The 13083-nt window shown below is 36.6% G+C and overlaps 1 protein-coding gene across 1 annotated transcript in view; it reads left to right on the top strand.

Moving 5' to 3' along the window:
• The window catches only part of LOC122350700 (GTPase-activating protein and VPS9 domain-containing protein 1-like), a 30991-nt gene that overhangs the window by 1582 nt on the left and 16326 nt on the right, over positions 1–13083 (top strand). The window contains 7 exon segments of the mRNA XM_043247379.1: positions 6218–6422; positions 7214–7481; positions 8199–8774; positions 9480–9566; positions 9917–10051; positions 11574–11766; positions 12811–12891. Of these exon segments, the coding sequence (XP_043103314.1) occupies positions 6238–6422; positions 7214–7481; positions 8199–8774; positions 9480–9566; positions 9917–10051; positions 11574–11766; positions 12811–12891 (1525 nt within the window). The 5' untranslated portion in view covers positions 6218–6237.

The following is a 13083-nucleotide window of genomic DNA, read 5'->3' as shown; positions in this document are numbered from 1 at the left end:
CTGATCTGGTTCATCCCCCAACTGTTCGGCCGTCCTCATGTCGCCTCATATTGAGGGTATGAAGCTCCTCCCATGGCATCTCCTCAACACATGCCAAAGCTGTGACATTAGATCAGTGGTGCTCTTTCAGTAGTTTACTAGAGTTTATTTTAATGCAGTAACTATTTTAGAGGTGCTACGTTCATATCCTTACACCTTCTTTTGCCTTCTAGTGTAGTGGAAGCTCAATGAGGAAGTTTCATGATGCCAATTTACTCCTACATCAGCCAAATGTCCTGGTTTTGTTGGAGAGCTATGTAATGATGAAGCGTTTCAGCTTTAATGGATGTTCTGCATTTTTAACAGACTGCAGTTTTGTGTCATGTGACTTGAAGCAGTGTACAAACTGATTCCGGGATGTGCTGTGAGGTGATGCTGAGGTCAAACAGGATGTGTTTCTAGCAGGGTCAGGAGTTAGGAAGTGTGAATCTCCTGATAGTGTGTGTGTGTGATAATGTGCATGAGAGTAATGTCAGAGGGGCCCATAGCATATTTTTCTCGGCGCTCTGCAGTTGGTATGTGTCAAATCTGAGAAAATGAGCAATTCCTTAACATCATGTGCTTGCAAACCGTACTAGAATGTGATTTCAGAGTAGATTATGCTTTAGTATGGCACAATGGTTCGGGAGTGTTTTTATTTCTGTTGACTTAACAAAAAAAATGATCGACTTATTAAAAATTCTTACAGATTTTTTTTTCATGGTATAGCTAAGCAATAAATTAAGGCATGGTTCATCTCAAAATTAATATTAAATGTATTCATTCTGAGACATATCGCAGAATATATTTTGGAAGTAAATTTTTGGGTGAAATATGAATTTATTATGCCTGACCACACACACACACACACACACACACACACACACACACACACACACACAATTAATGCTAAATTAAACTAGTCTTTGAGTTTTATTTCCCCACAGTTAAATGTACAGTATGAGTCAACTAAATATCTGATATTAATAATTAAAATCTTTAATACTGGGCAGTAGCGGCTGTTAGCATTTATTTATATATATATATATATATATATATATATATATATATATATATATATATATCTCCATTGATTTCATGGTAATTCAAAACATTTACAAAATTATTATTTTATTTTTATAATAAAGCAAAATAGTGAACTTGGGAAGAGGGAATGGGGAAGTCAATGTATGCCCACTTCAAAAAAAATGTAGATGTGGTGAGAGAAATGTTTTTTGTTTTTGTTTATTTTATTGAGGAATCATTAGTTGGGCTTTCTTTACGTAATTGACCACTTTTTCAGATCTGTCTCGAACTTCTCTATCTATAAAATGAAGTATGATAATGGTTTCTGGGAGCAGCATGAAATTGTAATTCACAGGAGGCTTATGTCTTCTGTGTGTTGACTTTAATCATATTAGATTTTGTTTTAGTTTAGTTTTTTTAGAAAGTTTTGATTCATCATTTGGTTATCGGCAGTCATGCTGTTCCATCAGTTCTTCTGAGGCAAAACACTGCTTGTTACAGGTGTTTCTTAGACTCATGATATTTGGTTACTTTTTTGTAAAAACCTCAAAGATGACTGATGCTAAAGTGTGCATGTGGTTGTTATTTTATCTGAGGATTTTTGCCAAGGTCCTCAAACTTGCTTGGTGCACTATTTCTGTAAACCACAGTGATATTGTTTCGCTATGTCTAAAGAGAGCGGAAAGCATCCTGGTTCATAGACATTTCTGTGCAGTACTCCCACACCCTCCTGTACGCCCAGCTGGTGTAATAAAATAGATTTCTCAGAAAGACTTAGTGCTTGGTTATGGGATTTTCAGATACCAGTAGAAGCAGAAAAATGCAGATCTGAACACACACGAAAAGGTTTCTAACTGTGGCCGAGTTGTTAATGGAAATATGGTTGGGATGCCTGACCATAGAGAAAGCATCCTATTCTTCTTCACTTCACTAGTCACGTTAGCCGCTCTCGTTCCTCTAATGTTGTGTTCATAATGTCCAGGAAACATTTATTTTCCACTCTGATTTCCCATCCGCTCAGTCACTAGTACATCCACTGTCCATTACAGATGGCATTCACTGCTGAATGGAGTATGTGGGTAGTGTCTCATGAGCGGTAAGGTCTGATGCATTGTAAACATGTGAAACTGCCTGATGCTGCATTCGAGCTGTGATTCATATCCCACACGGCGCCGCGCTGCCGTGTTTAAAGGCACTGAGAGCACCGCCTCAACCAGATACAAAGAGGAAGGAGAAACGAAAAACGGATCCTTGTTAAGGCACCTAACTAACCTGAGAGTTACACGCAACTCACCCAGAGTGTTTCCGGTTAGTCTGCCTCAAACAGAATCGGTTTGACTTCTAATCTTGTCGACAAATACATAAAACATGCAGAATTTAATGTTTGGGATCAGTAGGATTTCGTTTTGTTTTTGTTTTTTTTAGTAATTAATACTTATTTTTCAGTAAGTACACAAACCTGTCAGGAAAGGCATTCATAATGATACAAAAGGTTTCTATTCAAATTCTATTTCTGTTCATCAAAAGTAATTTTAAAATCATCATTTCCACAAAATATTGAATACACTGTATAAAAAGGGTAATTTGTAATTTAATTTTCAGTTAAGTAGCGCTATTTGTTTACAATACTGATAAATATAAATGTTTCTTGAGCAGCAATTTAGCATGTTTAGAAAATTCAGCTTTGCCATCACATGAGCGAATGTCATTTCAAAATATATTAAAATAGAAAACGGTTATTTTAAACAGTAACAATATTTCACAATATTATTTTTATTTGTAATCGGTTTTGAGAAAGGTTGATGCTGTTAGACAAAGATTGTCTAATCTACATTGAGCAGTTGCGTGCGCAGAAATCTGTGTGCACTTGAGAGCTGTGGGGTTGTTTAGTGCATGTTCAATGATTTTTAGAAGAAATTCTGGTAGCCTATGGGAGGCGGACAACAAGGAAACAGTAACTGTTCTTGATTATGCCACAGCAGTACTGAATTTCATGCATCATATCAGCAGGTACCAAAAAGAAAGTGTCGGTAGTTGTGCTTGGCCTCTCAAAAATGTTGTCTGCACATCCCTACTTTAAACCCCTGGGCTATGTGCTTGAAGACATTTAATAAAAAGACATTTTGTTCACTTGCATAAGACTGTAGTAAACGCACATCTCTCTCCCTTCCTCCTTAGAGTGTGTGTGTGTGTGTGTGTGTGTGTGTGTGTGTGTGTGTGTGCTCTACCTGCTCAAATGCTGTCAGATCTATTTCAAACACAGCTCTTCAAAAAAAGAGGAACCGAAAAAAGGACCTTCCTCCTGGTCCCAATGCTTTTGGAAAGTGTGCCTTTCTCTGTGTTTCTAAAAACAGCATCGGCTGTTGTCCAAAACCTGAAAAAAAAGTGAAAGTAGACGCGGATCTCTTGGTTTTAGTCGCTTGTGTGTTTATCACTGCTGTGCTGATATTGACAGCAGTGTATTTTATTCCACCAGAAAATGTTCTCAACTCCATGACCGTCCCATATCAGAAATTTGTCAGTGGAAGAAAATCAGTATTTCTTTATTAATTTTTATTTATTTTTATTTCTCTTTTGTTCTATTATTATATTGGGTCCAGTTTATACTGCGTCTTTTCAGTTTATTTATCATATCAGTACAATTAGTACCACTTTTAATTCATCACCATTCAAAAGTTTGGGTTTATTACAGTTTAAAGAGTGCAGTTTTCTTTCTTAATGTCTTGCGATTATGAAATTATAAAAGTTCTAAAGAACATTTGTAAATCTTGGTGCAATAAATAAATCTTTCTAGCCCTAAACCTTTGTTGTGTACATAAACATGATACCATATAGCCAACTAAGCAAAGTTTAGATCTGTAGAAAAGTAAGGCCTAGTTATTTGATTTGTGGTCGTGCAGAGCACTATTTATAAGCTTACTGACACAAAGCAGGAAAGCCATTACAACTACCTTAAACTTTTCAGAATAGAAGAAGTAGGTATGTGAATAGGTGGCCATTTCCTCTGCCCCAAGGCTAAATCTTCACATACCACTGCATTCAACCGCAAAACACGGCAAGCACAGTGATGTGCTGTATTTGGCAGGATGACAAGAGGTTGAGCTGATTCAGGAGTGAGCGGTACCGGAGGCCTCAGCGGATGTACTGATATTCCTCTCTGTGTTTGTGGGCTGCTTTTATGGATGCGCAGGGGCCCAGGCTCCATCAAGGGCATCTCTGGGCTGCTCTTCGTCCCACATTCTCCTGTGTAACTGTGCTCTACAAAGACCTCTTTGTGCCTTAGGAGCGGTCCAAGAAATGATTCAGATTTTTTGCATTTTTCTAGTTTGAATGTTTGTGTGTGTGTACATTAATGCTTGTGTGTGTGTGTGTGTGTGTGTGAGAGAAAGATATTAAATGGGTGTTGTGTGTTTTTCAGTTTGTCTATATCCCTCCATTATGTGAGAAAGCAAAGGCGACTAATGTGATTTGCATATTATTTTTTGGCCATTCATGAAGCGTGAAGTGTCTGTCAGGTCACGGTTGTCCAGGCTTTGTAATTGAGTTATAGCTGCAAAATGCACACTTGCATAGTGTTTTTTTTTTTTTTTTTTTTCAGCCAAGCTGTTAAGTTTGTTTTATTTATTTACTTTATTTTATTTAAATTACTGTTGCCTAGGTAACATTTCAATTATTTATTCATTCATTTTTTTTAAGATTGAGTTTAGACTTTCTTCTATTATTTATATTTTAACGAATACATTTAACAATAATAACAAAACACACTTATTACATGGATGTGGAACATTTCTCACTGATTGGTCCTTCACTGTATTAGTATTCACAATATATTGACTGTACATTATATCTCTTGTGCATATATGGAGTAACATCCGCATTAGAACTTTAGTCTGATCTGGGCACAATCCTAAAATACATCATAGACCAAGAGCAAAATTGCACGCTCCATCTCTTTTCATTTCTCAGATGCACTTGACTGTTGAAGAATGCTTTCTAAAAGATTTTATGTGGTCTTTGCATTGTCATTACGTGCATATTTAGTAAAGGATTACTGCTGTATAATCCTTAATATTGAGCTCTGCCTTTGTTTACCAGCAGAATGATTTTACTCAAAGATTTTGGCACAGTTTGTTCATGATATCGGTTTTGCACGCAGAACAAATAAACAGAAATGATGCATGTCGTGCCTTGCGTCTTTTTACAGCAGGTTCACGAGGTTAAATGAAACGCATCGAAGCTAAATGTGTATTTGCCATTGCTGTGTACTGACTCTGGGTAAAAAGGTGAAGTAATTAAAAAATGCTTTACTTCAGCATGCCCTTTGGATCTTATAAAATGCATGCGATTTTCTTACGCTGCATGTCCGTGTTTATAGTCTGGTAAGTTCCCTGTATGAAAATTGCTCTATTCTCTCCCGTCTCAGAGGAAATGGAGCAGTCTTCCTGTTTAGCCGTGATTATTTGTCTTGCACAGTTAGATTTGCGCTATTCAGCAGCTCTGTTTATTGATTCTATGTTTAGTGATTTTGCTCATAATAGGCCTCATTTGCTTTTATCCTACTAAGTTACAGTATGTGTAAATCTAAGATGTGCTGTCCAGCTATTATAATGAGGGTACGAGGTAGGCTACTGAATCCTTGCTGTGACACTAATGACACTACACTTCAGAAGGAACCAAACTTGCTGCTAGATGAATAGTTCTGCTTACTTCCCAGAAGTATTTTTACCTCTTATTCCATGTTGACTTAGTGGGATGACTGGTGTGGCATGAAGAGCTAGATCAGCCAGTGTATAAAAGAGTAAACTTTGTCTTTACAAAAACACAAATGAAGTTTTTTTTTTTTTTTTTTTTTTTGTAGTACCAGAAATTTGTGAACGGCTGAGGCCGCAGGGAACAATCAGTTAAATTAATCAAATTTGCTTATCATGCAAATCTCGTCAGTAAAGCCGATTTCACTGAGAAGCTATGCAATATCGTGTTCAGAATGGCAGACAAATCGCTTTCGATTTTAAAATGCCAAAATGTGACGTCTTCTGTAACTGGTCTTGTTGCCCATAATCCACCCATCTTTTATACTAAATTTACATTAGTTTTCTATCATACTCTGCTGACGTGATGCTGTTGTAAATACTGCGATGGCACTAATTAGGCTCGTGCTGCTCTCCACCTTCAGCGCCGTGGCTGAGCTGAACGATGGTGAAGCCAGACATTCACACTCTGGCCCACCACCTGAAGCAGGAACGGCTGTACGTGGCGTCAGAGAAGCAGCTCATCCAGCGACTCAACAATGAGGTGCTCAAGACAGCAGAGAGGCTCTACCGCGCAGCCTGGATCGCCAAACAGCAACGGATCAACCTCGACCGCCTCATCCTAACCAGGTGACTGCACTCCAGACCTGTAAAACTAGCAGGATCTCCTCGTGATTTCCTTTCATGACTCATTACCTGATTAACTGAACCCAAAGAATCACTAAGATCACATAGCGGATTATCTCTGTGGTTGAAACTAGGGAAAGAGCCAAATTATCATTCTGGCTTATGATCAGTCGGGCCAATACTCTAATTCTTTTTTTTTTTTTTTTTTTTTTTTTTTTTATTCTAGACTTAAAGACTTAAGTCATCATTTACTCACCCTCATCTCTTTCCAAATCTGTATGAGTTCTTTTCTTTGCGGTACATGAAGAAAGAAATATAAACAAGATCCTTTTGATTTCAGGAATAAAGAAGCCTATACATTTTCTAGTATTATTTTTTTTTTTTGTGTGTTGAATGAAAGAAATTAAGTGTGTGTGTGTGTGTGTGTGTGTATATATATATATATATATATATATATATATATATATATATATATATATATATATATATATATATATATATATATATATATATATATATATAAATTGCTTCTGTGTAAAATATTGCTGAAATTGGCAATGGTTTTCATACTACTTTTACATTTTTTGATGCTGGAAATGTTCAAGTTCAGGACATACACTTTGTCAGTGTTATTCAGTTAGGATTTTATTAGCTTGTATTGAATAGTTGGTGTAACCAGCTAGTATTTTTTTAATCTGAATTTCATTTGCACATTTCATTTCAGTACATCACCAGTGTGATCGGATTAATCACGTGGTTTCCAGGTTTTCTGAATGCATTTCTTTCCTTTCCAGCGCGGAGGCCTCTCCTGCGGAATGCTGCCAGCATGCCAAGGTTCTGGAGGACACACAGTTTGTGGATGGTTATAAGACACTGGGCTTTCAGGAGAGCATCTACGGGGAGTTCTTGAGCCGTTTGAGGGAGAACCCACGATTGGTGGCGTCCTGTCTGGTGGCAGGAGAAAGACTCAATCATGAACACACGCAGGGGGTCATACACACGGTCTTCACCTCACTCTATGGCAACTGCATCATGCAGGAGGATGAATGTTACCTTCTGCAGGTATGGACAAATAGATATTAGAAGTATTATTTTATTTATTACAGAATATTATTTTTGTATACACTCTAGCATTTAACAGTTTGGAATCAGCAAAGTTTTAAAGAAGTTTTTTATGCTCATGAAGAAATATAGAAAAAAAGTAATATTGCGAAATATTAAGTATTAGCAAGGATGTTTAAGGATGTTTAAATTATTTTAAAAAAGCAATAGCAAAGATATATATTATTAGAAAAGATTCATCAAATACTGTCCCTTTTTAAACTTTTTATTCATCAAACAATAAAAAAATGTCCAAAAAAACTTTTATGAAGGATATTTAAGACTACAGTGATGGCTGATTTAAAAATTCTACTTTGAATCACAGGAATAAATTATATTTTAAAAATGTATTATAATATAAACCATTATTTTAAATTCTAATGACATTTTGCAATGACCTTTTTTTTCTGTATTTTGATCAAATAAATGCAGCCTTGATGAGTATAAGACTTCTTTAAAAAACATTCTTACCGATCTGTATGCGTATATGCAATAATATATCTAAAATATTTAAATTACTGGTTAATATATATATATATATATATATATATATATATATATATATATATATATATATATATATATATATATATAATTTTTTTTTTATTATTTTATTTTATTTCTTAAGGATTAGACATTTATAAAACTTACCATGTTGTGCTGTCCGACTTTGTCCAGGTCTTACGTTATTTGGTGGAATTTGAGCTAAAGGAAAGTGACAACCCTCGTCGTCTGTTACGGCGAGGCACGTGTGCCTTCAGCATCCTCTTCAAACTCTTCTCTGAGGGCCTGTATTCGGCTAAGCTTTTTCTCACTGCGACCCTCCACGAGCCCATCATGCAATTGCTGGTGGAGGACGAGGACCATCTAGAGACAGATCCAGGCAAACTGATAGAGCGCTTTACTCCGGCCCAGCAGGAGCGCCTGTTTGGGGAGAAAGGCACAGATGAGTACCGCAGGAAAGTTCAGGCAGCAGTGGAGGCCAACGAGGCCAAGCTGGTAGCTCTGGTCAATACCTTTATTGGCTACCTGAAGCAGAACACCTATTGCTTCCCTCAGAGCCTGCGCTGGATTGTGTCTCAGATGTATAAGACGCTGGCGCGGGTGGAGAGGTTAGAGGTCGGGGAGGTGAGGACGATGTGCACCGACTTGCTGCTCACCTGCTTCATCTGTCCAGCCATCGTCAACCCTGAACAGTACGGCATCATCTCAGATGCACCCATCAATGAGGTGGCACGTTTCAACCTCATGCAGGTAGAGGATAATGTTATTGCGTCAGTATTTTACAATACAACTGTAACGTGAGGGTCTTTCTTTAACTGCTGTCAGCTAAGTTTAAAATGCTGACAGCGAGACGGTACAATTAACTAATTCTTATCTGTATTTAAATATATAGCGTTAAAGGAACACTCCAGTTAATAAGTGAAGTTTTACAGTTTTTAAATCGATTCAGCCAGTCTCTGGGTCTGGCGATAGCACTTTTAGCATAGCTTAGCATAGATCATTGAATCCGTTATCCGGTAGCATCGCTTTTAAAAATGACCAAAGAGTTTCTATGTGTTCTATATGTATCAAACTTGACTCTTCTGTAGTTACATTGTGTATTAAGACGGGCGGAAAATGAAAAGTTATGAGTAGGAACTATACTCTCATTTCCGTGTAATAATCGAGGAAGTTTGCTGCCATACCATGCTGCGTGATAAAATTTTTATTAATTTTACAGTATGATACATACAGGGTTATGTATAGCATAACCCTCTATGTATATGTACCAAATTATAAGAATCATTTGTTCATAAATTGTACTTTGATTATGTTTGCAGTTTTATGTGGTTAAGACAGGTAACGCTATAGAAATACTTAAGTCATAAGTCAATTAAACCCTTTTTCTGACACACATATTATGTGATTTTTATAAATATTCTAAAAAAAAAAAATAAACCTAATTTGATGTTTTAGGTGGGGCAGTTGTTGCAGCAGTTAGCCATGTCTGATGCAGATGATGGAGATCCTCGACGTAAAAGCAGTTTATCAAAGTTTGATAAGGTAAGAGACCAACCCAGAATTCTGAAGATGCTGTTCCTTTTTTTGTTACTATCTAAAGATGAACTATTGGAGTATTGCATATTTGCCAGTTTACAATGTAAAATGGTAACAATAGCAACATTTCAGTAGTGGAAACCAACCAACAAATTTCATGGTTTATAATACAACTTGAACCCAAAATGTAATATGCTACTGGTATTCCATTCATACAGAAAATACACATTGCATATTACACAAAGTTGGTACACCATTCCAGCTATAACTAGTATATGTTAAATCATTCATTAACAGTTCCCAACACTCTTTTTGTGGATTGACTCATTGCAGTTAGCTTTTTCTCTCCTTTTTAGACGTGTGTTGCTGCCTTTTTGGATGTCGTCATTGGTGGAAGAGCTGTCGAGACTCCACCTATGTCGTCAATGAATTTGCTGGAGGGCCTCACACGGACGGTGGTTTACATGACTCACAATCAGCTTTTAGCTCTGGTACGTAATTCAGTGAAGAAAGATGTGTGGAAGGGAGTTAACTTCATCTGAATTATATGATTACATCATCAGATGTGCAAATGAGCTTCGTTGTTCACATGGTCTCAGAGAAATCACATCTCTTTAAAATACTGTTCTTTTTTTTGTGCAGTTTTGTAGTAAGTTGCACTAGGAGTTATATAAGAATTTCTTAGTAGTTTCACATCCTTTTACTGGCTGAAATGTTAAGGCTTCATGAAAATGTTTCTAGTGTGAACATTTTCTTTACAGCTCTATTCAGGTGAGTCTGTTCAGTTTAGCAGAGAGTGGGATATCCTAAACGAACTTTATTAATGAACGTGAATTATAGTTTGAAAGGATAGCTGCAAATTCTTTCATAACGTCAGCTGCCTCCGTATTAATCCTCTGGACTGTTACATACAAGTGAAAACCACCGCATGCAGTGAAATTAATCACTACTATTTATTAGGCAGAAGTTGTTTTCTCCGTTATCTCACACACAATGCAAGCGTGCTCCGGCCGGAAAGTTTAGTGCAAGTGTGTGAGCAGGCCAGAGGGGGAGTGGGGAGGAGGGATAATCAAGGTAACCGTTCCTAGTGTGAGAACGCCCTTAAATTTGAATTTAGTTCAATTATAGAGAATATAATGCCATACTAAAATGAACACGTTTAATCACCTGCATGCATCACTCGGATGGATTGATTGCACAATGGATTACTGTGGACTCTAGGCCTGTGACATGCTTATGCAAATTATATGATAATAAAGCAAACAATGTACTGACTTCTAAAGACACTTTTTGTGATGTCAGTTCAAAGACATTATATTATTGTAGCAGGATTGTATTTTCTTCATTCGAGAGCTTTTGTGTAATATTGATGTGCAATAATTTCCAGTTAATTTAATTAATCACAGTGTCATGTAATTAATTTAACGTGAACAATCGTTTTTTTTTTTTTTCATTTGACAGCCTTAATCAAAACTCATTTCAGTGCTTTTACTGTACTTTAGCTGTTACACAAGATTCAGATCAATGGAAAATGATCGGTCTACCTCACCCTCTTTCAGACCTCAGCAGAACGTGCTCAAACCTGTCCTTTTAATATAGCAGTAACACTCATACTGCATACCTTTACAGTTCTAATGCTTTAACTCTTCCTGCCCAACACTACCAAAGAGCCAATATCCCTCCATTTCCCTGTGTTTTTCTTCTCAGCATGAGTGGCGAGATGTTCATCATCACACTGTCATTTACAGAGCCAATTAGCCCGACTCCTATGTTGTTATTGCATTAGACTCACTGTTTGAAATTCACTAATGATGATAGCTGAATAATGAGGCCCACCTGCTTTAATTACCAGCGCTGATTAAGAATGAGTTAAAAAATTACCTGAAGACTTAAAGAAAGCTCGTACATCTTTCCAAGCCTTATTTCACTGGACATCAACTTGGAGTGATTGCTTGACAGCTTGTTTGGGCCAAAGAAAAATAGAAATGTCTTTAACCTCGTTTCTGCGTTCAGGTGGACTTTGTGCGTAGCGTCACTGCAGGAGATCAGCTCAGAGAAGAAGACCACCTGGCTCTGGAAACCCTAATAGCCAATGTACCTCAGTCCCGGACCACGAAGAGCAACAGCCTGGAGCTCACACCCTCCAACACACCCCAGCTCTCCCCCGCTACCACACCCGCCAACAAGAAGAACAGACTCCCTATTGGTATTCTTTCTACGTTAGCTTTAATGCATGTTGATTGCTGCAGATTCTTTTAAAAGATTAACACTCTGAATATGCAAAGTGTGGTTCAGTGTAATTTGATTCAAGGATAAATGACTCCTTGTTCTGGTTCTTTGAAATTGTTAAGAAAGAATTGAATAATGTATTTCATCCTACTGAGTCAGTCAAGAAGGGTATCTGATTCGCTAATCGAACTGCAAGTAGCACTGCAAGTACTTTCAGTGATGTTCATATTGAAAGTAAGTTTTGTGCCTTAACAGTTACTAATGTTCATATAATAAATAATATAAAATATATATATATATATATATATATATATATATATATATATATATATATATATATATATATATATATATATATGATTTATAATTTATTATAGTTGCAAGATAATACCACTACTATTACTACTACAAATTATTAAAGATGAAATAAGATTAAATACTACTACTGCTACTACTAATAAATGATAATATTACTATTTGTTATTGTTTTAATATATGAGGATTAATAATAAATATTATTATTATTATTATTATTATTATTATTATTAATAAATATTTTTTGAATTCAACAAAAAAGCTGGCATCGCATGTATTTTTTGTTTTCAGTCACAGAAAATGTTTAATGTTTAAATAAACAGTCCAAAATGACTGATCATGCCAAAAAAATTGTTGATTTTAAAATTCTTTAAATGTATTTTTTTTTTTTTCCAGTTGATAATTTTTCCCTTTTTTTTCTCTAATGAAGGATAGTGCTGTTAGTTTGCCTACATGCTGATTTATTCAAAACACACTGAAACAAGAGTTTAAGAGGTTATAAGTATGCTGAAACGGCTAATATATCTTCTGTACAACTCATTCAGACATGGACACTAATCAGTGGTCTTCTATTAATTAACTACTGTCTGTTCTTACACTCTTTTACTGATCTTTTACACACTGTTTATCTTATCCACCAACTCTCTGACTTCCCCCTTCTGTCTCTTCCACCTTTTTTTCTCGCCTTGCTGACAATGATCATCAGGACAACAGTTGGCAGCCATAACGTGTTGGGAACCCTCTGCCACTGCCCTGTCCGCTCATATACCCTTAGTAACCCCATTTGGTGGGTAACCCTGAAACTCTGCCTTGATCGACATGTACAAATAACCCTGTCCAGCCTCTCACCGCTTCACCCATGCTTTGCCCCGTGCTCACCGTGTCTGCCCTGCTCTGCATTTGCTTCTTGCTGTAGCACATCTGGGCTGCATTACTTGCCCCTAGCAGTAGGAATGTAGTTGTAGTTGCTCAGACAAGC

The sequence above is a fragment of the Puntigrus tetrazona genome, chromosome 8 (assembly GCF_018831695.1).
Source record: "Puntigrus tetrazona isolate hp1 chromosome 8, ASM1883169v1, whole genome shotgun sequence".
NCBI lineage: Eukaryota > Metazoa > Chordata > Actinopteri > Cypriniformes > Cyprinidae > Puntigrus > Puntigrus tetrazona.
Note: the sequence above shows the minus strand (reverse complement) of the source record. Positions and strands in the feature narration are given on the sequence as shown.